This window comes from Equus caballus, chromosome 10, assembly GCF_041296265.1.
Source record: "Equus caballus isolate H_3958 breed thoroughbred chromosome 10, TB-T2T, whole genome shotgun sequence".
NCBI lineage: Eukaryota > Metazoa > Chordata > Mammalia > Perissodactyla > Equidae > Equus > Equus caballus.
Window position 1 is genome coordinate 57980715 of NC_091693.1, and position 26891 is coordinate 58007605.

A 26891-nucleotide genomic window follows, 5' to 3' on the forward strand; every position below is an offset into this window, starting at 1 on the left:
CAAATGAAACATGGTCTATAACTTTAATCATAACCTCAAGGAGCTTCATGATCCAAAAGAGGGTAAATAGAAACAAACAGGTAAACAAAATATTTCCTAATAAATTATCCTGCCTAAATAACTAGAACATTTTGAGACACATCTGAAAGGATGAAGACACATCCTTCGTAGATACTGAAATCTGAGTGAAAGTGGCCCATAATAAGATTTTTGTTCTGAAATAATGAATTTCTAAAATATGAAGGATATTTTGAATATAGCTAAGTAAACAAATACACTGTTGATAGATGAAATATTCTGTTAATAATGTGCATTGCAAAAACTCCAGGACCAGTGCTGAAACATAAATAAGAATTTAATATTTATTATGCATGTTTATACAGTAATATCAAAATAATGCTCAATAAGTTACATAGCTATTTTCTAAAAACACTGCAATAAAAAGTAAAGATAAAACAGTAGGAATGATAACCAATGTTACTCAAAATTAAAAATATAGTCATCTATCTTTTAAACAGATTTGATGATTTCTACATGGACCAAAACATTTTAAATATCTAAAAATAGTCTTTCTTAATATTCTAGATATATATAAAGGCTTTATTTTATTGCACATAACATATTTGGTTTAGGCTTATTTGATCAGCTAACATGCAAATAAATTATGAATATGAATTTAAGAAGAGTAGGCAGGATATTCTTTTGTACTACAAAAATTATATGAAGTTGAAACATTTCACAGCTTAATTTTGAGAAAATTTTTTCAGTTATTGTATAAAATCACTGGCTAAAATCATCACACATGCAAGCTAAGAGCTTTTAAATATATTATAGTAAAATAGTTCTGTTGGCACATTTAAAACAAGAAAACAAGTATCAACTGCTCTTAGAACTGACAGCAAGAACCATTCTCCTTGGCCTCCCAAAAAGGTGGTATTCACATCAGTTTTAAAGACATTAAATGACAAAATCTTAAACATAGACATACATTGGATATGTCAAAAATATTCACATAATTGGCACATAATAAAATTTTACCATTTTAAATATGGAAAAACTAGGAAACTGGGGTTAGACATACCCTGTAAACCAGTTTCTAAATAAAGCTAGAGAAACTTCTCTGTTTTACTTCTTAAATTCATTTGGCTAAACACTATGTAGTTGTTTTGAGGATCTGTAAACATTCTCATCTGTTCATCCTGTTTCCTGAGGTCATCTGGAAACTACTGTTATTACAGTAGCTTCACAATTTAGTACCCCTGCAAATGTGCTTTGGAAATAGTCAAAAACAAAAATTTAAATGCAGACCATGTGTAACTTAACATGCTTTCTCTATTGTAATAGAGAAAGCTATCTTAGGAAACTCTTAGGCATCCAAAAAATCAAATTTATTCCATTACCAGAAGACATGGAAAAGCATTCATAAACTCTAGGCCATAAAAAAAACCAGATTTCAGAATTAGCTCATTTAACATTGTGGAAATGAAAATAAAAGTATCTTATTTGCATGTTACTTCTGGTATAATGTCTAAAACTTATATAGGCCTCTCCATTTTAAAACATGTTAAAATAATGTCAGCATAGTGCCTGACCCTTAGCAGGTATTCAATAAATATAGACTTAATGAGAAAATGTGAAGTTGAGCATAAAAACTACTGCAGTCCTTGAGCACTGAGGTAATGATCTGGAGCTACAATGTGTCACTCACTCAACAAAAAATCACTCTTAACTGGTACTCAGAATAAAGCTTAAAAGATGTCCTATTTGATAACTATAGCACTGGTGCCTTTCCTGGCATCTGATCAGTGAAAAGAGGACCTAGGCACTTTCCTTGATTCTTGCCCTCACTATCACTCGCCGTCTCTGACTATAACTGTGTAAAGCATAAGCCAAGAGGCAACAGAAAAGAATACTCTTGTTTCTTTCCCTTCCTTTTTTCTTCCCTTCCCTCTTTCTCTTTCTCTCTTTCTTTCTTTCATCTATCTATCAATGAAACAAGAAGCAGGTGACCATCCAGTGAAAAGTGCATGCCTTTTAATAGTATCTTATCTAGGAGAGAAATGAGGTGACGTAATATTTACAGTTGTGAGAGGGGACGGTAATTGTCATTACCAAGAAGTCTGACTTGAATAAAGAGATTTAACTAGTATTTTTCAAAAAGATTCACTGCTCTGGTACTGAAAATTTCAGTGTTAATAGATTACAATTAAACACTTTAAATTACCTTTCACAGGACAAAACCTGAGTTTGCAGATTAACTTACACAGATATGTGTCTCCATCATTTCACTGTTAAAAATCAAGAAAAATACTACTATTGAAATTTCAACAGCTTAAAAACAGAATTTGTGCAATGATATTTTTAAGCTCTGCATTTTGTATGTTATTACCTTTTTTAACACTCATCACAATTCCATTTATTCACATATCAAAAGGCAGCACTGGTAACCTTGAAAATGTTGTATATACATGTGTGTTAAGAAGGTTAAATATTTCCACACATTGTCTTCAGCCACGCTTCTTACCCTTCCTTCCCCAGAGAATGAACTGGGACTAGGCACGTAGCCAGTATCTGCCTTTAGTGTCTTTAGTTGGAACTAATGATTAGGATGCTTGAACCTTGCAGTTACATGTTTTGATTCAATAATGTGACACTGAAGTAGCCATTATTTTTTTTAAATTTAAGCCTAAGTAGTAGTAATATTTTCATGCCAAGTTTTGGCAGCTTAATAATTTGTATTCTAGCAGTAAAAGATATCATATTTTTGCTAGTATTTAATTCTTTAAAAAGAAAATCAGAAATGCCAACTTTATGCCCCTAAAATAAAATCTAAACTCACTTGAACTTATTAATACTGCTTGATGAAGACAAAGAAAAAGTGATCTCAAAACCCCGAAAACATGATTAACATTTACTGACCTACTGAACTAGAAAATGTATTATCTTTCCCTGTTAAGTATAATTAGAATATAATTCTATAACATTTACAAATATAATTTGGTAATTTATATCTCAAAATACCCTATGGTCCCATAGGGATGAACAACTTCTACTTACCAATTCTGCATGTTACAATTCTCTATCACTATATTTTGACCTTGGCTAATCATTTGCAAATTATCCTCAACTCCACCAAGAATAGGCTGTAAATAATATGTTGATGAAGTATTTCAATATTTTTCTAGTTCTCAAAACCTCAAAGCAATAAGCTAATCAATATAATATTTGTAAACCTGTATTACTGAAGTTACAGTGGTGTCTTTTTATATGGTTGAATCATACAAAACAAGACAAGGTCACTATGCCAATTGTGTAAATACATGTTATAGCAATGTTTCCCACACAGCAGTGCACGTCTACTACTGGATAGCCCTGAGATGATTTTTTAAGTGGAGTGCTACATAGATGAACAATTTATTTTTAATACTTATATATTTATTAGAAAAAATATAACTAGCAGATAAAATGTGGAATATACTCAAAACAAGCCTATGGTTAAAAAAATAAGGCTAAAAAATAAGGTTAAAAACAATAAGTAAACAATGGCACAGGAGGTATACATACATGTATATGAGATCAGAAAGGTGGTATGTGACTCACGTTTGGGAAACACTGTTTTAAGGAACCATTTGATTTAGTCAGCATCATTTCTGAATGCTTGTAATAATAAGCCACATCATAAAAGAATTTCCTCTACTGCTGTAAATTCTAGTTTTTCCAGGGATAAATAATTTTTTAAAAACATGTGTTTACATTTAGTTTAAGAATATACATTTGAAAGCACTCAGTAAATTTAATTTACTTTAAAAGCATTTACCAAAATGGTAAAAATGTTCAGGAGCATTTGAGGGACATGCTATTCCTACAGAAGAGAAAAGACTACGAAGGCACATTGCATATTATGGTTACCACTGCAGCATTTAAATAAAAGTGATCTAAATAATCATTACCATGAATAATTAACCAATCATTATAATATTCTTTCATAAAAAAGAAGGTACGCTTGTGCACTAAGTGCTCTTGATTCTGGAACCACCTGCACATAAGTATCACTAACATGGACCCACTGGCCTGCCGACTCACTATCAGGTTCTTTCAAACCTAACAAAACAGAAAGAAGTAAAATTTTATAAGTATGTTCTTAAACAACATATTCATCACAAACTATATTTATCTAGTGCCAGATGTTATTGTATAAGTCTGTTTCTTCTTGGGTTAAACACCTACCTAAATGAACTAATCTTTCAAAGCATTAGTACTAGTATCATTTTACTTTAAATATCTAGTGAAAAATTAGATAGCCTTGTAAATATTTGTTCAAGGAAAAGAATCATTTTCACTAAAAGAAAAGGAAAAAATAAAGTTAGTTTGCTAGTCTATAAGCAAAGTCAGCAAATTTTCAACTCCAAGTCTATTCTGAGGACCTGGTATATCTTCAAAAACTTTTGGTATTGGTAAATAAAATGCTACTCCACTGCAATAAACAAGGACTTAATATCTTGAAAAACTGTGTGTCACTTCACATCACCTAGAAGGGACAGTCTTATGATATTTAAGATTCTCTGAGATGACCTAAGTACTCTTAAAGGTATTTCTCACTTGACATCAACAAGTGAATCCACTTGAGGTATCCATGAAATAATTTACCTCTTCCAGAAAAGGAAGAATAAATTCGTTTTTAAAAATAAAACAAAATTAGGATGGCATACCAGGTACATTTCTCTTCCCAGTGATATGTTCCAATAATCTCCTGGAGGGTGTCCTCACTTTCACGTAAGCGGTGTAGTGGCCTCCTCTCATCGAGCCGCTATGTTCCACTACACCATAGAGACCATAGAGAACTTTATCTCCCACATTTACATTCTTTGAGACAAAGAAAAAACCCAAATTAGTAATATTGAGTGAAATACTATTGTAAGGAAAATTAAGTCAAATGTACATCCTGCTTAAAATAACAGAAATGCATATTCAAACTACACTGAGATACTCTTCCAATGTATTGGACTGGGAAAATGCAAAAGCTTGACAGTGTTCTCTTGGCTGAGCTGTGGGGAAAAGAGTACTCATATACATTGCATGTGGGAATGCAAAGGGGCGTAGCCCCTGTGGAGGGATATCTCATGTTATCTAGCTAAGTCATATATGTATTACCCTTAGATTTATCAATCCTGTTTCTAGGAGTCTATCTCACAGGTATATGAACAAAATGTAAAAAGACATGCACCACACAGTACTAATTGTAGAATTATTTATAATATCAAAAAACTGGAATAGACCCAAATGTTCATAAACTGGGGACTGGTTGAATAAACTCTGAAACATCCATATAACAGAGTATTATACTGCTTGAAAAATGGAGAGCTTCTAAATACTGCTATGAAATAATCTCCAGGATATAATGTTAAGAATAAGATAGAAAAAAGGGTAGGCATTGGAAGCTATGATTATTTAAGAGGGGAGATGTATATATACATACCTGTCTGCTTATATTTTAAAAAATAACAGAAGAAACCAGTTTTTTTAAAAGGTTATTTAGAAGGAGAGAGAAAAACAGAATGGATATGGAGAAAAGCTACACTTGTCTGAATTTATCTTGTATTGTACATTTGATACATAAAATATGTAGTTCCAAACTCAAATGTAAGTGTTAAACAAAATTTTAAAAATTTACATTTAAAATTTAACCCAGGAGCCCAACTGACAAGGCTTTCAATTGCCAACTATGGACCCATTAGACTGATATATTAAGAGCATGAATAAAAAGAAAAGTGTAATAAATTGAAACATATCTAATGTGTTTAAATCCATGAATTCATAATGATAAATTAATTGATCAGAGTTTGAGGATGCTAGTGAATTAATTCATTATTCTTAAAACTGGTTTAAAAGGGAGGCAGGGAAAGCATAGAGCATTTATTCCACCTTTTCTATAAGAACTATATACCATAAGATAACTAAATAGATGAAAGGAATTTCTCTTTATGTAGAAATATTCTAGCTAAAAAATGAAGAAGGAATGACAGGGATAGAATATCATTACCCTGTAATTCTTAATGAACTCACAGATCTCGCATTGAGTACCACTGGTGGCTAATATCACAAAAAGATAATTGGCATTATATGGCACCTGATGAAAGAACAGAACAGTCCCTATGAAACAGCCTTACCAGGAGAAAAAAAAAAAAAAAAAAAAAAAGGAATACCAAACCTGAATCTCTTCAAGCCTCTCTAGATCCAACTACCTATTTGTAGGAAATAAACAGGATAGAGGAAAAATCACCAAAATCTAAACTATGGGAAACTACCAGAAAGATGACCCAGTTTCTTCAACAAATAAACTGCAAAGGGGGAGAGATGGGAGAGGGGAACCATATATTAAAGGAGACATTGTCCAATCATAATGTATAGCCCTTACTTGGATATTAATTCATTTTAAAAACTTCATTTATGAGACAATTGGAAATACATAAACTAGATGATATGAAAGAATTCTTAATTTTTTTAGTGTGAAAGTGGTATTGTGGTTATATTAAAAAAAAGGAGGGGAGCGCTTCTTATCTTTTAGAGATTCACAGAGAAATATTTATGAATGAAATTATGTCCGATATTTGTTTCAAAGTAATATGGGAGGAGGAAGTAGATGAGCATGTGGATGGCGCAGAACTGGCCATGTATCTAAGGTTTTAGGGCTAGGTGATGGGTGAAGGGTATCATTGCACTGGTCTACTTTTGTGTATGTTGGAAATTCTCCATAATACATAATTTAAAAAATATGTTTTCATAAATTTAATACAGAGCTTGTTAAATTACATTTTGTTTACCACAATATCAAATTATATGAATACTGAGTATTAACAATTGACAGATATTGCTGGTATTCCACAGCAGATGAACTGGATTCACTGACAAATTGCATTTAAGTTTTTCTGGGTTTTTTTTTTTCTGAGGCAGATCCACTCTGAGCTAATATCTGTTGCCAATCTTCCTCTTTCTGCTTGAGGAAGATTCGCCCTGAGCTACCATCTGTGCCAGTCTTCCTCTATTTTGTATGTGGGTTGCCACCACAGCATGGCCACCAACCAGTGGTGAAGGTCCAGGCCCTGGGTCCCAAATTAGGATGCCAAAGTGGAGCACAGTAATCTAACCACCAGGCCACAGGGTCAGCCCTGGATTTAAGATATTTTTGTTTTGACTGATCAATGGATTGAAAATATTAAGTTCAATAAGCATTCTATTAATACCACAAAACCCAGACTGCTAACAAGGAATCATGAACAGGACAATATGTTATCCCATAACTGTTTGGTTCTCTCAAGAAGGACAAGGTCATTGATTTCACCCACACAGTTCTTACATGTAAGTATAAGCAATTATAAACCAGTCTGCTTTCTATACCTAATTATGAAAGTATTAGCAATTTTAAAGTATCATCCTCAGCTGACAAATGCACTGTTCTCAGTAGTGTACAGGAAATGGCAAGAAAAACAATGCACTAGCATATTGATTTGCAAAAGATAAATAACTCTATAAATGCTAAAACTACTGCTAATTAGGAACATCATTTACAAGGAACAGGAGAGGGCACAAAATCTGCTTACCTCTCTCAGCAACTATCTGCTTCTAGTAGCATTTACAAGCAGCTCTGATGACCACCATGCCTCATACTTTACACATCTGTTCAACTTTTCTTTACTCTGTCTCCCAAAGGACAAAAGTCATATTCAGTGTGTCAAATGTTCCACGTTACTGATTTAACTTCACTAACTATAAAATTCCCTTTCAGAAGAGAAGCTTATTTAAAGAAAGAAAAGCATGGCCTAATAAACAATACACAGGATACTTTTAAGCATATTATTTGCAGGTCAAATATCTTAATAATATACTGTACCTTACAAGTGGCAGAACAGAATGGTGCTAAATCAAGCATCAGTGGAAAATCTACATGTCTGTTTACTTTGCGAAGACTCAAGCCAGCCTTAAAAAGACCAAAACAAAATTTTTCAATGCAACAATTAATTTAAATCATGTTTGTCAGTTAAAACCAAGAGAGGAATCCTAAAAGTTAATTTTTTCATAGATATCAAAACATGACTAATGAATAGTCCAAAACTGATATATGACTAAGTTTTTAATTAGGTTTCATAAACTATTATTTCAAAGATCATTCATTTACACAGGCATTTTTACCACAAACAATATGATAATAATCACCTTCACTGTGGCTTTTCAACAGTTAGGTAAAAATAAAGTCAATGTGATAAAAGCTAAGCTACTGACACACATATTATCATGAAAATAGATTCAACTAAAGAGTCAGGAACCTGGTGTTCTAGGCCTGACTCAATGACTGAGTAACAGTTAACTCGAGGCAAACTCATCTAGATCAAGGCAGAAAGTGGGCTGCATGAATTAGATTAGGTCCTTTTCAGTTCTAAAATTCAATGATATTCATTCATTAAAAAGAAAAAAGCCTGAACACTCAAATCATTTTATTAATAAAAGTAAATGCTATGTATTATAAATCAAAATGAAACCTCATGTTTTAGTATGCTTCTAAATAAGCTCTACTTCTTTCTCTATTTTTAATTTCCAAAGGCAGACCTTGAAAAATGTACACTTTGCACTACGTAATGATAATAAAAACTAGCTGACAGACTATAAAGTTATTGGATAGGAAACCCACAAACAGAAAAGGACTCTATTGGAATGAGAAGATACTTAAATCTGAACTGTTCGCTATACAAAAACGAATAGATACAACCTTTCATGCGAGGCTTTCATGACTTACTTCAATGACTAGTCTTTTCATTTGCTTACCAATCACATAATTTTACTGTAGATCTGTTGCCTATTTCTTATCTTTCTTTAAAGAAAAAAACCTTATTTTTTGACCAAAATATACCCAACCACTGATTTGTTTTTCCAAGTGATCTTTAGAAGGCTATCTGACATGAAATGATGAGGTCATCTCCCTGGAATAGTTATTTGATCTGTATTTGATTAGTCTGCCTCCTTTTTTCTCTATAAGCATCCAGCATCAGCACTGTGTGAGGTCATTTCAGGCCAATGCGTTCTCCCCAAACAGGACTTTGCTGTTGAGAAATTATGCCATAACAGTAGAGACTTCATAATGGGCTTTAATTTAAGATGAATCTCTTTTTCTAGGCGATCATTTTTGGAAAATATCTTGCCTTATATTTGGTCATGTGCAGTCTCCTGACTTTTTTTTCTTTTTCTTTTAACTGAATGATATATCCTAAGTATTTTCCCCATGTCATTAAAATATAAATCTGATGTCCGGCACATTGGACACTTACACTAGGCCTCACATCTGACATAATCTACAATGACTGGGATACACATTTTTGTGTATATCTCTATTTCCTTGCAATAGGTTCTTAGAAGTGGAATTAGCCAAAAGGAATTACTTGTCTTCAAAAATGTTTTATTCAAAACATCACTTAATGTTCTTGATATATATTATTAAATTACTTCCTAGGCGTTACCAACTTACACTCCCACTGCTGGCACATGAGAATGCCTATATTTCATTTCATCCTTATCAACACTACCGGATCTCTGCCAATTTGGACAGGTTAGAAAAGGAATCTCACTGTCATTTTATTTTGCATTTGTTTTGCTGGAAAGGATGGACTTTTTTTCATACTTTCTTGGAATTTTTACTTCTTCTATGAATTGTCAATGCATGTTCTTTACGATTTTACTATTAGGGTCTTGATATTTTTATTATTGATCTTTGAGAGCTCTTTACATATTTAGGATATTAATCATTTACTGTACTCATGACAAAGATCTCTAGCCTGTTTGAGATTTGCTTTTCAGTGTTGTAGATGTTTCTGATATACAGCTCCAAAGTTACTATAGAGAAATAAGGGACACTAAAAAACTAGAAGTAGAGACATTGCTTAGAGACTCTGCTCCCTATAATTCCAAGTCCCTGGGAATGAGAATGTGGCTTTGCTGACATTACATTAGCTTGAGAGCAAGACGGGATCAAAATGTCTGTAAATATTTCCCTTTAAGGGCATTCATTCTTCCTGTAAGTTGTTCCTAAATAGGGATGCAAGTACCAAATACAAAATAACTGTGGTACATCATGGAATTAGTTTCTCAGATCTGGCGTGACCCTATCTTGTTCACACAGAGTCACTGCAGACATACAGCTTCCATTAGACATTCTGATGTAATGAGACAGGATACATCTGCTTCTACTCTCCGTGCCCTTTTCATTCCCGAGTTTCTATAACCGTGGTGATAGAAACTCAAGAACTTAATCTAATCTTTCTGTGGACAGGGATGGGGGTGTAGAGAAAAATCTCTTCCTGCCTATCTGTGGCCCACATGAAATATTGCAGATATATAACCAAAGCTCTCAATCTTCCCTTAAGATTTCTTTCACGGGTTTTATATTTAGAAAACTTTCCACACAGAGGTCAGGTTAACATTCATTGAAGTCTTCTTCTGGTCTTTTGATAATGTTTCAGACAATTAAAAAAATTATCTGAAAATAGTATTGATACATAGTATAAAGGGAAGCTCTAAATTTTTATTTCCTCAAACAGCTATTTTTTCTAAGTCCTTTACTGAATAATCCAGCTCCCTTCCCAACTGATTTGAGATTCTTCCTTTACCATAAAGAGCTTTAAATTACGCTATTTTATTTATAAACAATTCTGACCATACTGTTTTAATTATTATAGTTTTAGTTTAAAACTGGTATCAAAAAATCACCACTTCTTTTTCAAAAATGTTTTGATATTTTCACTTATTCATTATTCCAAGAGAAACTTTAAAATCATTTTATCAAATGCAAAAAAAAAAAAAAAAAATGGAGGGGCCAGCCCTATTGCCCAGTAGTTAAGTTCACACACTCTGCTTCAGCAGCCTGGGGTTCGTCGGTTCGGATGCTGGGTGTGGACCTACACACTGCTCATCAAGCCATGCTGTGGTGGCATCCCATATAGAAGAACTAGAATGACTTACAACTAGGATATACAACTATGTGCTGGGGCTTTGGGGAAGAAAAGAAAAAGATGAGATAAGGCATTGGATTAAAACTATAAATATGGAGGGGTCTAGCCCAGTGGTACAGCGGTTAAGTTTGCATGTTTCACTTCGGCAGCCCAGGGTTCACTGGTTCAGATCCCAGCTGCAGACCTACATACCACTTGTCAAGCTGCTGTGGCAGAGGTCCCACATAAAATAGAGGAAGATGGGCATAGATGTTAGCTCAGAGCCAGTCTTCCTCAGCAAAAAGAGGATAATTGGCAGCAGATGTTAGCTCAGGGCTAATCTTCCTCAAAAAAAAAAAAAAGAAAGAAAGAAAGAAAAAGAAAACTATAAATATGGGGCCAGCCTGGTGGCATAGTGGTTAAGCCCAGGTGCTCCACTTTGGTGGCCCAGGGTTCACTGGTTTGGATTTTGGGCAGGGACCTACACAGCACTTATCAAGTCATGCTGTGGCAGCATCCCACATAGAAGAACTAGAATTACCTACAATTAGGATATACAGCTATCTACTGGGGCTTTAGGGAGAAAGATAAAGAGGAAGACTGGCAACAGATGTTGGCTCAGGGCCAATCTTCCTCACCAAAAAGCATACCTTAAAAAAAACAAAACCTATAAATAATTGTAGAAAAACCTGTCACATTAAAAATATTTAGGTTCCCTCCCATTGTAGAGTCCTATAGGGGTGGGGCCTGCTTTGCAACCCTTTCTGCATTTAATCCTAGCCAACCATGCCCAGCCCATGCACTCCTCTCATCAGGATCCTGAGAGCTCAGAAAGCTATGTGTACTTTGCTCTTTCCCTGCTTCTAAATAAGGATTCTTAATAAGTCTTATTTTCCATTCATATACACACACACACACACACCCTACGTGGGTTCCTTCCACCTTAATCTTCAAATATTGTGAATTAGACAATTTAATTAGAAAAGTCTTGTAAACTGTTACAGCTGAAAAGGCAGTAAATAATAAATTTTTAAATTCAATAAATTACTATCTAATCCTTGACAGAATTTTACAAGATCTAGGGCTCTGTAAAACCTATGATGAAAATTACTACAGTGCTACAACAGGGACTTTCACCTGGTGGAATCTTTTAAGGTGGAGAATTAGGATAGCTGGAACAGCAGAAATGAGCAACTGCTTCCTGGCATTTGTATAAACCCCTTCTGCTTTCTTTTCTGCATAAAATACAAAATACATTTACTTGTAAAATTCCATTTTATACATTATCTACCATAAAATATAGTAAACATTTACATAAAAGTGTCATACCACATTTTTGAAAAGTTAAAGAAATCAGATTTCTGGTTACAGGGTGCCTCTACTCCTTTCCAAAAGCCCACTGAAATGAAAGGGATTTTTAAAAAAGGCACACATTTAGAAGGACAGAAAACAGGGGAGGTGACACTTGCAAGTAAATTTTGGAAGCTGGAAAGCAGATGGACTAGTAGTGACTTATGTCAATGCCCTCCAGTCAAAGACCACCAGAAACATACTTGTAGTTGAAAAAATTGGGTCATTACTCACTGCAGTGAAAGGAGATCACATATTATGAAAATAATGGGGCATTTCAATAAAAAGTTGTTACAAAGGACTTGTGATAGGATTTGAATATGGCCAATTGCATATTTAACTTAGATTAACGTAAGTTGGTATTTCTTTCTTCTCCCATCTAGACATTTCTTTAATTACTAGTGTATTAAGCATGTCTTTAGTCTGATGCTTTGACATCTGGGGCTCTGCTAACACTGGAGGGCCAGCCTCTCCCAGGGCTAGCTAATTCCGAGACAGTAAACAACTTAAGTGTGCCTTTCATATGCAAACCAACCAATTCAAAGCCCATACCCCAGCCACCTCCTTTCTTGGGCTCTTATACTCTAGGCCACTATCCACCTGCCCTAACCACACCCGGGCCAGGTACCAGACAACTAGAGACTGCCCCTATACCCCAGAGCCCACTGAAATTATTCGAAACTAGTCAATCCTAAACCTGTTTACCCTGCCTTGACCATTCCTTCCCTTGGAAACCACAGTAAAGGCTCTTGCCCACGTTCTCCCCGCCCCCCCGCCCCCCGCCCCTGCAGCTCCCTCTGCCTCTTGACCAATCCTGGTGCTTCCCCATGTGGCCCTGCATGGCATTGCTTAGTGGCCCCCTCCTCCTAGGAACTGTGAGTAACAAAGTATCTTTTCAGTGGCAGTTGTCTCCTGATCTGTTGGCCTCACCATACCTGAATAATAATAAAATCTACATTTTGAAACAATCAGGCACTAAGAATCAGAGTATTCTCTTGATTTAATCAAGACTAGTGGTCCACTGAAAATTTCTTACTTGACAAACCCTCTTTTTTCCACTTTTCTCTGGTCAACTAAATATAGTTACTATATTAGCTTTACAGCAAAGAATTATTTAAAATCTTCAAACTTATAACTTATGATATGACTTTACACTAAATTGGTGAGATTTGTAAGCACATTAATTTCATCATTAATATCACTAGTTGATACCACTGTTAAGTTTTGGGGAAATTTCTTCTGAAAAGATCTCAGAGAGTTAGTCCCCTGAAATAAGATTATGTGGATTTGCATTTTCAAGGCAGAGATGGATACTTCCTGTTATTCAATTTATTTCAGCAAAAATCTATTGAAAATTTACTCTGTCCAGTCAGTGTCTTCAGTGCTGAGGTACAAATATGAATGAGACAATCTGTAACTCCAAACAGCTCAAGCATGGAGACAAGGTTCTTAGGTTCCTCTACTTGGGATCTATAATGCACTAGTCACTGACTATTAGATAATCCTTGAATATTGAAAACTAAAAAAAAAGAAAAAAAATTAAGCTAATATTTACCTGCAGAACTGCTTTCCTTTTGATACTTCTGTTTCTTTGTGAGAGTGCAATTCTCACATAGAAGCTTATTATTTCCCATTAGTAATTCCATAGACGTAAACTGGTAGAGACAGGACTGAACTGAACATTCTTTAGAAGTAGTTATATAACTCTGAGAGAGGGTCTGAAAAGCATTTTGGGGGCTGTGAGACACCATATGCTTCCCCTCTGAAAAACATAAATTATTTGAAACATTTAGTGGCTGATTTTCCTTTTCAAAATCTCTATCGCCAGTTACAGTGCTGCTCAAACGAAGTTCAGCCATAGCTTCCGCCACTCCCTCATGACCCCTGTCAGTCTCCCTGGTGGGTGGTTCACTTGTGGACACATGGTGAAGGTGTCCCATTGCGTGCACCGTGTATCCACCAGTGGATCTCAACAACACAGTCTGCTTAGTAGCACTTTCAGATTCTGAAGCTTCACTGTCAGCATCAACACTACTTTCAGAATGGCTGGCTTCCTTTTCACTGCCATCGGTAGGGCTTCCAGTCAGAGTTGATTCAGTATTTGCGATGCTTGCCAGCACTGAAGAATCCCCATCCATTTCAAGGTTTTCATTTTTCCAGTGGATGTCAACAGCTTTATCTTCTCCAGATGACAATTTTCTTATATGTTTTCTGCCATGAATTAGTTGATTCTGTAAGTTGACAGTGTTTTCAGAGAAAAGAATCTCGTGACCTTACTGAAAATAAATGCCAATGTCCTATTTAAATGTTCCACAATTATTAAACAAATATATTTCTAGTACCTCTGAAATCCATTTCCTAAATCTAACTGAACTACAATCATCAGAAGATAACTAGCGAATAGTCCTAATTTAAAAGTAAACCTTTACACAAGAAACCAACAATAGTGGTTACCGATTTGTGGAGACGGTAAAAGGACTTTTGTGGAACAGCGCTGTGCGGGAGGCTTTTCAAGTGTGAACCTCCACACATTCTCTGTAGTCTTGCCACTTAAAGAACCTTCTAACAGAATAAGTTAAATCTAATACCATATCAATTTACCATGTTAGCATACATCATGTCATGTAAAAGCTTTTTTAAATGACGTGCAAATTCAGATTGATTTCTCTAAATTTATATGGGATAATTCAACAACCATGTATGTCCCTAGTGAAATAATGGGTCTAGACAACGGTCATTGATGGCTGCTAACATCACGGAAAGAGAGAGACCCAATATGACACACACCTCCCTGATGGAAGTATACACCACTACTTGAAAAGTTTCTTGCCAAAAGTTAAATAAATAATCAAACTTAAACCTAATTAGGCCTCTAGATCTAATTAACTTAGAGACAAAATAAAGCAGACAGAGGCACCTGTTAACAACATGTGGATGCAATAGCAAAATGAATTACTATTGAATGTGGCAATTTGAGAAATGGCTGAAAAAAAATAATTTCTTCAACAAATAAATTGCAAAGGAAAAAAGAAGGGGGAGGGGGAATCTGTAGATTAAAAGATTTAAGAGACATGGCAATCAACTGCAATCTATAGATCTTTTTTAGATCCTGAATTCAAACACAATTTAAAAAGCAAAAACAAAAACCAAATATTTATGAGACAACTGCAGAAATGTAAATTATGACTGGATGGTGGTGCTATTAAGACGTTATTAATATTTTTAGGTATGATAATGGTACTGTGGTTATGTCTTTAAAAAGAGTATTTATCTTTTTAGAGATACACAGTGAAGTATATGATATGTTTGGGATTTATTTCAAAATAATCCATGATGGGGAGAGGGAGAATGTGGGATAGATACAGATAAAACATGATCAGCCAGGAGCTAATTATGAAGCTGAGAAATTGGTACAGAGGAGTTTATTAAACATCTTCTCTACTTTTGATATAGTTCTGAAATTTTTCTGAATAAAAAGTTTAAAATAACAGATGCTCACAAAGGCACATAATCTTACCTTCTCTTTAGATGAAGGATGCTTCTTGTTGGCTCTGGGATGATGAGTATGTTCTATAGTAGAAGTGCCACTGTACTGACCATTATCTGTCTCCTGTAAACTTCTATATTTACTCACTCTTCCCAAAAGTACAGGTTTTGAAACCTATATGGATGCCATGTACATAACACAAAACTTTTTTAGGAAATAAATTCTGGATATCATCTACTTTTTAAAATTTCTATCTCATCTGAAATATATAGAGATAATTTCCTTACCATTAATTCTCAAAATATAAAGCATAAGAGTTTAAATTCCTTAAGAATAAGAACTATATCATACTTTATGTACATATACACAAACACAATATCAAATACACTGTACAAACTCAATTATATATATATAAAATAATGACTCTCAGGTATCTGATAATATGCTCAACAAATATCTAAATATATGAATAAATAAATGCCCTTCACAAAAGATTTATTATGAAGCTTTTTTCTCCTTACCCTTTCTTCTATTATAGGAAGTGAAATATCAATAAAAGGATCTTTCACCATGGAGATCTTAAAAAAAAAAACATTGAGAACTTCAGTTAGAATTATAATATAGACAATGTAGTTTTGTAAAGTCTCAAAGAAACCAAACTTCCCAGGCAACTTAAAACTTTAAGTCAAAAGATGTTTCTGAACAAAAAGTGATTTAATTGGATATAGCAGCACATATTGTTCATCCAAACAAGATATCCCAAAACGTCAATAAACGCAACCCACTTGAATTTTATAATATTGTCAATATGACTAACCTGTAATATTAAAAGTAACTTCAAAATAAACTGTGTTTAATACAATTGATTAAAGACAAACATTTATAAATATTTTTGGTGAAATTAGTGTCATAAATTAAATAAAATATGATATGTTAAGAAAAAGCCATGAAAAAAGTCAGAGAGCTTGACTGTATTTTGTGGATTCTTTAGGATAATTCTGTTTTAAAAGATACTCTCTAGCTTGTGAGACAGAAATCGTCTATGCTGAATATACTAGAAATTTAAGTCATACATGTTGACACATTCTGTGCTTCAATATGACAGGCTAGAAGAAGATATAATATATAATCCTGACTTTATAGGACTAGAGAGGATAGAAAGGTACTCCACAATCTGGCACAGGAAAATGGACACAGATTAAAATCTGACACAAGTTTAAACCCATCATACTCTAAGCCATACACTTTCAGAAATATTCCTTACAAAGCAATTGAAAACCTAGAAAAATTTATATATACTTTAAGTTGTTATTAAAGATAGCATTCAAAATAAAAATTATCATTAAATTCAAAGATGAGTTGTCTACTTAAAAAAAAAATCTTCAACAAGTCATATAAATGTAAACTTTAAATGAAAAGTGGTAGATCACCATACATTATGTTACTATATTAAGTTAGTTCTATTGGAATTACATTTCAGGGCAATATATAGTTACATAATATAGTTACTCTCTTCACAGAAGTTTCTCTTTCGTTTCTATCCAAACAAATAGCTAACACATTCAAGCATATTAAAATAGGCTAAAAGAACTTCACGGGTATGTTGAAAGGAAAAACAAAGTAACATATTTACTTAAAAATTTACTTCCTAGGATTGAAGGATCTATTTTCAAAAGACTTTCAAAAACTATTATGTTGTGATCAGTCACAAAAATAAAAGTTGCTGATGATTATATGTGAAAGGAAACAAAAACAATGTGATTGTAATCTATTCCACGTTAAAGTGAATTCTAACGTTACCTACATTTGCACATTCTTCACACATGACCGTGCTAGTTAATTCACCAACAAAGATCTGATCTATGAAGTTCATTTTCACACCTTCTCTTCCATATGCTGTAAAAATAACACTTTTAAATGCAAAAGAACATGTCAACCATCAACCTAACAATGTAACGTGCTTTTTTTCTGTTGATTCAAAAGAAATCTGAACAAGGCAGACGTTCAGTACCACGTTTAATACATTTTACTATCTGATGTTATAATGTCTTTCTCCTTTACAATGCTGCAGAGAAAATGTGACTATCAACTACAGTAGTCTCCAAGAAATAACAAACTCTTCTTAAACTTAAGAGGTAAAAGAAGTTGAGCAACAGCCACTATTCATACCACACGTCGACTGCTCCCATTAACCCTTTAAAGCCCCTGGGCCCAACCTAAAGGTGGATAGAGGGATGGGAAAGGAGGTTATGCTGTAAGGGCTACAGATGTCAGGACCATAACTATGGAAACAACAGAGCAGTAAAAGACAAGTAAACATAGCCTAGTGTAAAGAATTAACATGGCAATAAATAATAGTTACATATATAACTGCTCAGTTATATTAAAAAGGTTAAAATTACTCTGTTTGGAAAATGTTTATAAATCAAAGGAAATTATGGCTATGATTTGCTTCAAAATAATCTAGGGTTGGAAGGAGACAGACGAAACATAATACAGCATGAACTGAAGGTAGTTTAGGTGGGGTAATGGGTACGTGGGGCTTCATTGTATGATTCTCTCTATTTTAATAGAAGTTTGAAATTCTCCATATTAAACCATGGGGAAAAATGTATTAACAAACCTACTCACTCCTCCTTCAAACTTCTATCTTTTTTGGGTATCTACCTTCAAATTTCATATAAACAACATATACAATCATTTTAAAACATTATTTGAAGCACTGAATGACAGGGCAGACTTACATCTGGATATATCAGTAAACATTTATTAATTGTGATTAGAAATATTTATAAATTATGGTAAAGTAAGATGTTTCATTAAGAAAAATCGTACAAGGAATTAAAAATAGAAAAGATAAAACTGGAAAAAGGTGAAAGAAAACCCAGGCAGTTATTCTAAGTATGCACTAGATGGCGCTATCTCAAAACAAAAGAACAGAGAGTCGAGAATCTACATTTTTTAAAATCTTGAACACTTAACTGTACATAAGTTTTGGCAGATACAATCACAATGGATGCATAACTGTTCATAAATTATAGACATGTAGTATGTACACATAACACTACAAAAAAATAGAAGTTAGTAAAGAGAAAAAATAAAATACAAATATTATATTTAAATGTCTTCTAAAAATGATGACTTCATACTATCATTAGTTAATACCTCAAGGCAGAATATACATTTAGGACAAGGTAAATCGCTAGTAACATAGGATGTAAACCCACAATTACATATTGATAATTATAAATGACCAGCTTTGATTAGATAATCATGGCTTTTGCCTCATATTTTGCCTGATGAAGAGTCAACACCAAGAGTAAAGTAGACACGTAGCTTGACTCACTAGCACTCTCTTCAATAAATGGCTTCTTTGCAGGCATCTTTGGAGCACTTAAGCATTTTATCCAGTTAAAGCTAGATAATATCCATAAATCCACTTATCCAAGCACACGTCAACTTCAAGATGATACACTATGACGAAAATGAACTTCCAGATGAGGCTGCTACTGTCAACAACCCTTCGAGTCTCCCTTAGTTTTACTGTTAAAAATTCACATAGATTCTAATGTTTTCTTTCTATGACCCACTAGACTATCTTGCAGCCATTGGAGTTAAGTACACCCTCCCTTTACGGCCACTACTCTAGAGAATTAAGTTCACATAATGCTCAGTTCTTTTTCCCCTGAAAAGAAACTTTTAACACTTTTTGCAGAAGAAAGTTCTAACAGTGAAACACTCAACATACCTTTGACTTTTTTTCTAGTTTCATCATCAGCTGTTTTAGTAGTTGGGTTGTTGAATGCTTTTAGAATGCTAGCTTGTATTCTCTATAAAACAAAGTTAATAAGAATTTAATAAGAATCGATACAGAATGGATTCTTTCAAAGCGGTATTTTGTGTTCCTTTGAATAGAGTCGGTTTAGTAACACTTAACTCAAGCCTCATCCTCTTAACAACAGGAGGACTTTCAAACAGCAAGGTACTCCGGATCTCAGTTCCCTAGGCTGTAAAATAAATTGATTGAAAGTTTTAAAGAATTAAATACGTGCCTTCTTCCAGTTCTAAAATTTCATGAGTAAACAATTCTCTAATGCCAAATTCTCCCCCAAATAAGAATCAAAGTTCCTATGCTTAGGTTCTCTCTTGGGTTTAAAGACTTGTCCTCAGTCTACAAAAGGCAAGTAGCCAGGCTCATTGTTCTTACAGCTTTAGACTAAGTCCTCCTTCTCCTCCCTTCTCTTCTCCTCTCTCCTCGCTCCCTCCCTCTCCCCTACTCTGCTCCTAAAATGATGCATTCCTGAACCAGGACAAAAAGCAACAAATAGACCATATACAATTTCTTGTCTATGAAGAAAATCTGAATATACAAGAAGCTATTAAACTGTCACTGTGACCTCCATGTAGATTATTTTATTTATATACACATATGACTAAAGTCCAGAACATCATTTAATGCCCGCAGCAAGAAGAATACCCCAAATCTTAATTATCATTTTATTTGAATTTAGTTGTCAATAATGATCATATATTAAAGTCTTAGCAGCTCTTAGTAAATGACAAGGTTTACAATTCCACATCTCTTGTGTATATTTTAGGAAAGATACAACTTCACAGAAAACTTTCAGAATGAAATAAAACTATATATTCTAAGAACAAAGACTTATTTAAGCTAATAAATTATCTTTAACACTAATTATGCCCCTAATTAGTGGATGAATTTAATCTTCTCTAATTCACATTTTAACAGTGGGGTGAGGAGAAAGCTTGTTGATTATCCTTCAAAAGATTTTTTTTAAAAGTAAAGTTTTATTCACCAGTTCATATGTGAAACCACTGTTTGACTTGGACTTTCTGGTGTGAAAATGATACATAATTCTGTTGTTAAAAAATTATGTCAAAGAGAAACTAAACCCAAACTGCAGACTTCCCAGAGAATAATAAAAACACTACATCAGAATCCAGGATACTTCCCACTGTTCGGAAGAAAATTCACAGCCTTAAAAATTTAAATCAATTGAAAAGAATAAAAACAAATCAATTAAGCAGCCAACTTATAAATTTAGAAAAAGGATCTCAAAACTGAGCAAAAGTAGAAGGAAAGAGTTAATAAAGTAGAAACTGAAGAGAATTAATAGAGGAATCAAAAGCTGATACTGTAGGTGGGGTATGAATAAAACCCCTAGCTAATCTTAATCAAGATACGGATGAAAAGGATACATCACATCTAAGAAAAAAGAGAAACCAACAAAATTAAAGACATTTAAAGTGATCAGCAGCCACTTTGCTCAACTCTCATGTAATTACATTTGAAAATTCAGAAAAAAAATAGATAATTTTCCAGGAAATTAATCCCAGAAAATCTCCCAGCTTTCATGGGGGGTGAGGGGGAGAACGCTGTTAAATAGTACTCCTTACAAAAACGTCTGGGCCCTAACAATTTCACAGAGGAATGCCACTAAACCTATGTTCCAGGGCATTGGAAAAGGGACACCTGCAAACTATTTTCTTGAAGCATAATATTGCTACCAGAAGCTGACAGAGAGTGCACACAACACACACCAATATCACTTATGAAAATTTCTAAATAAACGATCAAAAGCAACAGAATACAGCAGCACATTAAAAGAATAGAACAGTATGACTAAGAAGGTTTTTTTATTCTAGAAATGCAGAGATATTAGGAAATCTATCAATATAAGCCATCACATTACTAGATTTAATATGATATATCAAATCCCTTGATATCCCCATTCACTACTATTATTTACCATTTTATTAAAGTTTTAGCCAATGTATTTAATAGAAAAATAAATCTCAGAGGTATAAAAATTATAAAGGAAATAAAACTACTTGCAGACAATATGACTTCTTACTTGGAAAAGCCAAAAAAACCAACTGAAATGAAAAACTACTACAAATAATAAGAGAATTTATTATGGGGTATATAAATATAATGAAGTCAACAGCCTTCATACACACAAACAAAAATCACTTAGAAGATATGGAAGTAAACACCCCATTTATAATAACAGCTAAAAAGATAAAATTACTAGGAATAAATCTAAGAAATGTGTAAGATCTAACTGAGGAAAACTTTAAAATACTGCTGGTACAGACAGAAAAGAAAACTTGATCAAATGGAAAGACACATCATGTTCTTGGATAGGTCCTAACATTAGAAACATACCAATCTTCCCCCTCAAATGTATGCATTTAACATAATTCCAGTAAAAATAGCAATAGTTTGGGGTTTTTTGAGGTTTTTTTTTGAATGTGAAAGGTTGAAGGGAAGATCAGCTCTAAACTAGACATGGAAAAATAAACAAGAATAGCAATGAAAACTCTGGGGGAAAGTGAAGTGAGAGACAGCTGGTCCTATTAGACTTCTTAAAATGCATCAAAACCTTCATAATTTAAAGTATGATCCTAGTACTCAAACAGATAAGAAAACAGAACCAAGGGGAAGTTGGGAAATAAACGCAAATGAAAAGCTAGAATAATTAGAGTGCTACCAATTTAGTGGGAAAAGCATACTATTCAGCTTGGCTAACTGTAGGACAGTCAAAGAGGAAAAAAGGAAATATCCTGGGAACAGGATAAATATCAATAGATCAAGATTTAAATCTAAAAATGAATCATAAAAGTACTAGAAGAAAACATGGGGAAATTTTTTTATAACCTTGAGTGAGAATGCCTGTTTATGACTCAATATCCAGAAGCCATAAAAAAAAGGATTAAGTTCAGAAACAAAACTTGTTTAAAAATTTATTTATATAAAAACCACTGCCATATTATAAGCAAAATCAAAGCACAAATGACAAACTTGGAAACGTATTCTCTCCCTAGAACACAAAAAGCTTTATAAATCAGCAAAGGATCAAAATCCAGGAGAAAAATGGGCAAAGAATAAGAAGAGATGAAAAGATAGCAGCCTCATTCAAAAAGAGAGAATGTACACTAAAACTACCTTGAGATACCATTTGTCTACATATCAGATTGGGAAAAATTTGAAAGTTTAACAAAATAATTTTTTGGTGAGGCTATAGTAAGTTGCTGATAGAAGTGAAAGCTGCATGCCTATGGAGGACAACTTGGTAATATCTATCAAAATTACAAATGCATATATCATTTGATCCAGCAATCTCATTTCTGTATTTATACAGATCTACTTACACACATGCAAAATAACATACATATATTATTCATCATAGCATTGTTTATAAAAGCAAAAATACCAGAAACAACATATAAGGGATAATCAATAAGGGACTGGTTAAAAACACTGAGCTAAAAAAAATAAGGAAGTTTCCTATCTTCTGATATGGAAAGATTGCTATGATATGTTAAGTGAAAAAAGTGCAGTAAGGTGTATATATAGTATATGCTACCTTTTCAATAAAGGAAAAATATATATACATATAAATATACACACCATCAAAGAACATAAACCAAGAAAGACAACAACATGGTTTACAGGCAATAGTAGGGCCAATACATAAGAGAGGCCAAAGGAATTCCCAGGAGCACAGTTAGGAGGAATTCAAGAATGATGCCTGTGCATCAAATGTGGGAGACAACCAACCGAGATTGGAGCAATGAGACTTATGAGATAGACATATGGTCAACACCAAGAACCCCACTGCCATTTTATTCTGAGAACAGAATGTATGGAGAATAACCTGCAAATGTCCTTATTCTCCCCCCATACCCTGCTGTCTGGATCAGCAGGGGATACACATTATCCCCTAGAACTGTTCTGCTTTGACCTACCCTGAGAGCTATGAGGTGGGTCACGATGAACTCAGAAGCAGAAAACATACAGCAGCCTCTAACCTTTTTGGACCACAGAGCTAGTACTCGGTCTCTCCTATACCTCTGCCAGTTGTTTTGACTTTGACACGCCTAACTCAGAACACATTCATGATCCTGCCTACTAAATTCCCAGAAAGAGCTAATGTAAACTCTGGGAAGCCAAAGCCAGACTATGTTTCAGCTGTTCTCTCAACTCACCTTCTTTTGAGAGCCTTCATCCAATAATGGCAATAGGTTTGTGCTTGCCACCCAGTTTTGCAAAACTAAACAATATATTGTTTAAGTATACATAGGTGGCTCTCAGAACCATAAGAAAAAGCAATGAAATTACTTCTGTAAAAGTCAAAGTAGTGGTTACCTCTGATGAGGAAGAAGTGTTTGGGAAAAAAAGGAACAGTAGCTTCTACAGTCTTAATAACATTCTACTTTTTTAAATCTGGGATGGTGGTAGGGAGGAGTGCTAGCAGTAAAAGACTTTTCTTTATATTATGCTTTAAACTGAATGTATATTTGTACACATTCTTTGTATGTATGATGCATTTTATAAGTTTAACACCCTCCCCCAATAATTATGAAATTGAGTTTCATGTATTAACTGGCCTATGATCAGCACATTATATTTCCTAGAACTACTCACTATTATCTTCAAGTTTATTTTGAAAGCTAATGCCAGATTCAAAAACTTAAATACATACAAAGTGTGGTATAAAAGTAAACAGACAGCAATCCCCACCATGGCACACTGTCCTGAAATATGCTTACATGCGAAGGGAATCAAAATAAAACAATGTGTCCCAGGAACTATTAAACATTGAAATAATCTCCAATTCACACTCAAAAAATTTGAAAACTGATATAATTCAGACACTGTCTTAGCTAAAATTGGCTTTAATACCTTGAAAAAAGAATTTATTGAACTAAAATAAGCAAGTTAGAATGGTGTGAATTGCATACAAGAGAAATATTTAATGGACTTAAACAAAAGATTCCAATAAATACCAATGTTCACTGTAAGCATTTAATATAACTATAAAATAGCCTCTCTAGCTACAAAAGATTAAGACCTCTAACTCAACTCAGAAGTCTGTAAACTTATTCTACAATTTGAACATTTTACTAATTCAGACATGACTTTCCATATGATTTAATAAGCCTTTACTATATTCTAAAATGTAAGCTATGATATCAGTCTTTAAAAACAGCAAAAATAATGAAGTCATTTAAATTAATTTTTAAACTATTAGACTTTTGCTTTTTTATTGTATCCTAGCCACAAATTTATATTCTCTGCTCTAAACTGTTAAAAGAGTTAATTAATAGGTAATTCATCAAGTTAAGTAAAAAAAAAAAAAAAAGGGTTTAGGTCCATCTACAACCCTCTCATTGTCAAGAGCTGTGCTTTGAACCATTCAGGTTTAAAAAAAAAGATAGACTTTGGCTAGCGAGCTACTAACAACGGTAGCACATTAATCAATGAGCAGTATTAATGTTCAACTATTTCAAATCTCCAACCTAAACTTCTTGCAAACCTAAGATGCAAAAAACTCACAGTTTAAGTTAGCTGAGATATTCTGCCTTTAAAATAATTCTACCCAATATTGTATTAAAGTGATATATCTTTGAGAACACAATAAAAATGGAATATTAATTTACTGACAGCTCAAATTAAAAGAAAAAAGTGAAGAGACACGTATTTATAAGTTGAAAAGACTAGCTATGAAAGAAAGTCATACAGTAAATTCGATTTTACTTATTGTGCACATAAAAAATGTACAATTTTTGCACAAATGATCCCTGTAGTGTCCTATTCAGCAAGAACATGTTATATTCCTCAACTTTACAGTCATAAGAAAAAGACTTTAATGAACCAATATAAAAGGAGGTCAGTAGTTTTTAATCATTACTAAAAGACTCTGGTGGCGGGCATCATGCTCTAGCCTTTCTTCAATCAAAAAACACATGACAGTGACAAACCACAAGAGCAGCACGATTAACAGCTGTGGAGTTCCCAGGCCAGACAATGCGGCTCCTGCTCGGCTACTCACTGTAACTGACCGGGACGACTGTCCTTGCCTACGAGACTGAACAGATCCACAGACTTGACATTTAATTTGGCCACACCATCTAAAACCCTCAAATAGAGACAGATAAGAGCTTTCAAAAGCCAATGTCTCCTGCTATACTGCCTGAGTTTTTAAGATACTGTGAATCCCAAAGCACCATTATGACAAAACAATAATTTAATTGTAACAAAGAATGCCATCAAATAACAGAAGTGAAATTTTAAAAAATGACGGGGATAGATTTTATTGTTTTATTTGTAATGTCAATAGAGAAAAACAATGTAAAGAGGTAATTTTTAATTCCATTTACAATGATACATGACCACCATGTAGTAAACATATTCTTGCAAATCATAGGGGAAAAAAATTCATTCAAGCAATGGATAGTCTGAATTAATCTTAAAGTAACTCCGATATGATCCATAGGCTCAGAAGACTCAAAATTATTTACTAATCATAACACGAAGACAGAGCCTCTCTCCCCACCACGCTACCTTGTATTGACCCCCTCAGCCAGAGTATCACAGTTATTGAAGCAGATTTAATACTTTTTCAAACAGTGAAATAATTATGGTTAAATTTTAAATAGCAAGCTTAAAAAATATTATTTCTACCAGTCACTGATGGCCAAGCATTAAACCTAAACTTTAATAAGTAGTATTGTATAGAATTAAAAAGATTACTAGTTTGGGAGTCATAAAGACTTAAGTTTGAATCTCAATTTTCAGTATCAGTTTCTAAATCTAAGAAAATGCGATTAAATATTAGTTTAAGGGGATTGTGCTAATGGCCCCAAAACTCAATTATAAATCTTAATTGATTTTTTAAAACAAATTATAGGTAAAATATAATATAGTATTATCCTGTCAATTTATCAGTTTATTCAAATTATAACATATTCAAAATAATTGTAAATCCCCAAGAAACTAGTTGGTATAACTTATTTAAAAGACTTTATTTTTTTTTCTTCCAAACTGAAATTCTCAACAGAAATTGTCCATTTAAAGGTTAAGCACAGACAACTTATTCAACAAGCATTCACTGAGCACCTGCTATGTGCAAGGCCCATGGGATACAGAGATACAGCACCATTCCCTGAGGAACTCACAATCTAAGAGAGGTGACAAAGACATAAACCTAAAGAGAAGGTGGTGGGGTTCATAATCAAAATACGCAAAAGCAGAGAGATGGCAGAAAAGCAGC

At 33.7% G+C, this 26891-nt stretch overlaps 1 protein-coding gene across 9 annotated transcripts in view; it reads right to left on the reverse strand.

Annotated features, from left to right (window-relative positions):
• Positions 1–337: 337 nt before the first annotated feature.
• USP45 (ubiquitin specific peptidase 45) overlaps positions 338–26891 on the reverse strand; it is a 65599-nt gene continuing 39045 nt past the window's right edge. For 6 of the 9 annotated variants that reach the window (XM_001503881.6, XM_070223594.1, XM_070223596.1 and 3 more), the window contains 9 exons: positions 19559–19640; positions 17615–17706; positions 16332–16388; positions 15841–15984; positions 13879–14554; positions 12111–12208; positions 7889–7975; positions 4710–4863; positions 338–4101 (listed from right to left, as the gene is read on the reverse strand). In XM_001503881.6, the coding sequence (XP_001503931.1) occupies positions 3971–4101; positions 4710–4863; positions 7889–7975; positions 12111–12208; positions 13879–14554; positions 15841–15984; positions 16332–16388; positions 17615–17706; positions 19559–19640 (1521 nt within the window). In that variant the 3' untranslated portion in view covers positions 338–3970. Of the gene's footprint in view, positions 4102–4709; positions 4864–7598; positions 7695–7888; positions 7976–12110; positions 12209–13878; positions 14555–15840; positions 15985–16331; positions 16389–17614; positions 17707–19558; positions 19818–26891 lie in introns of those variants that run through there. The other 3 variants (XR_011422109.1, XR_011422110.1, XM_023650850.2) reach the window with 3 other exon arrangements.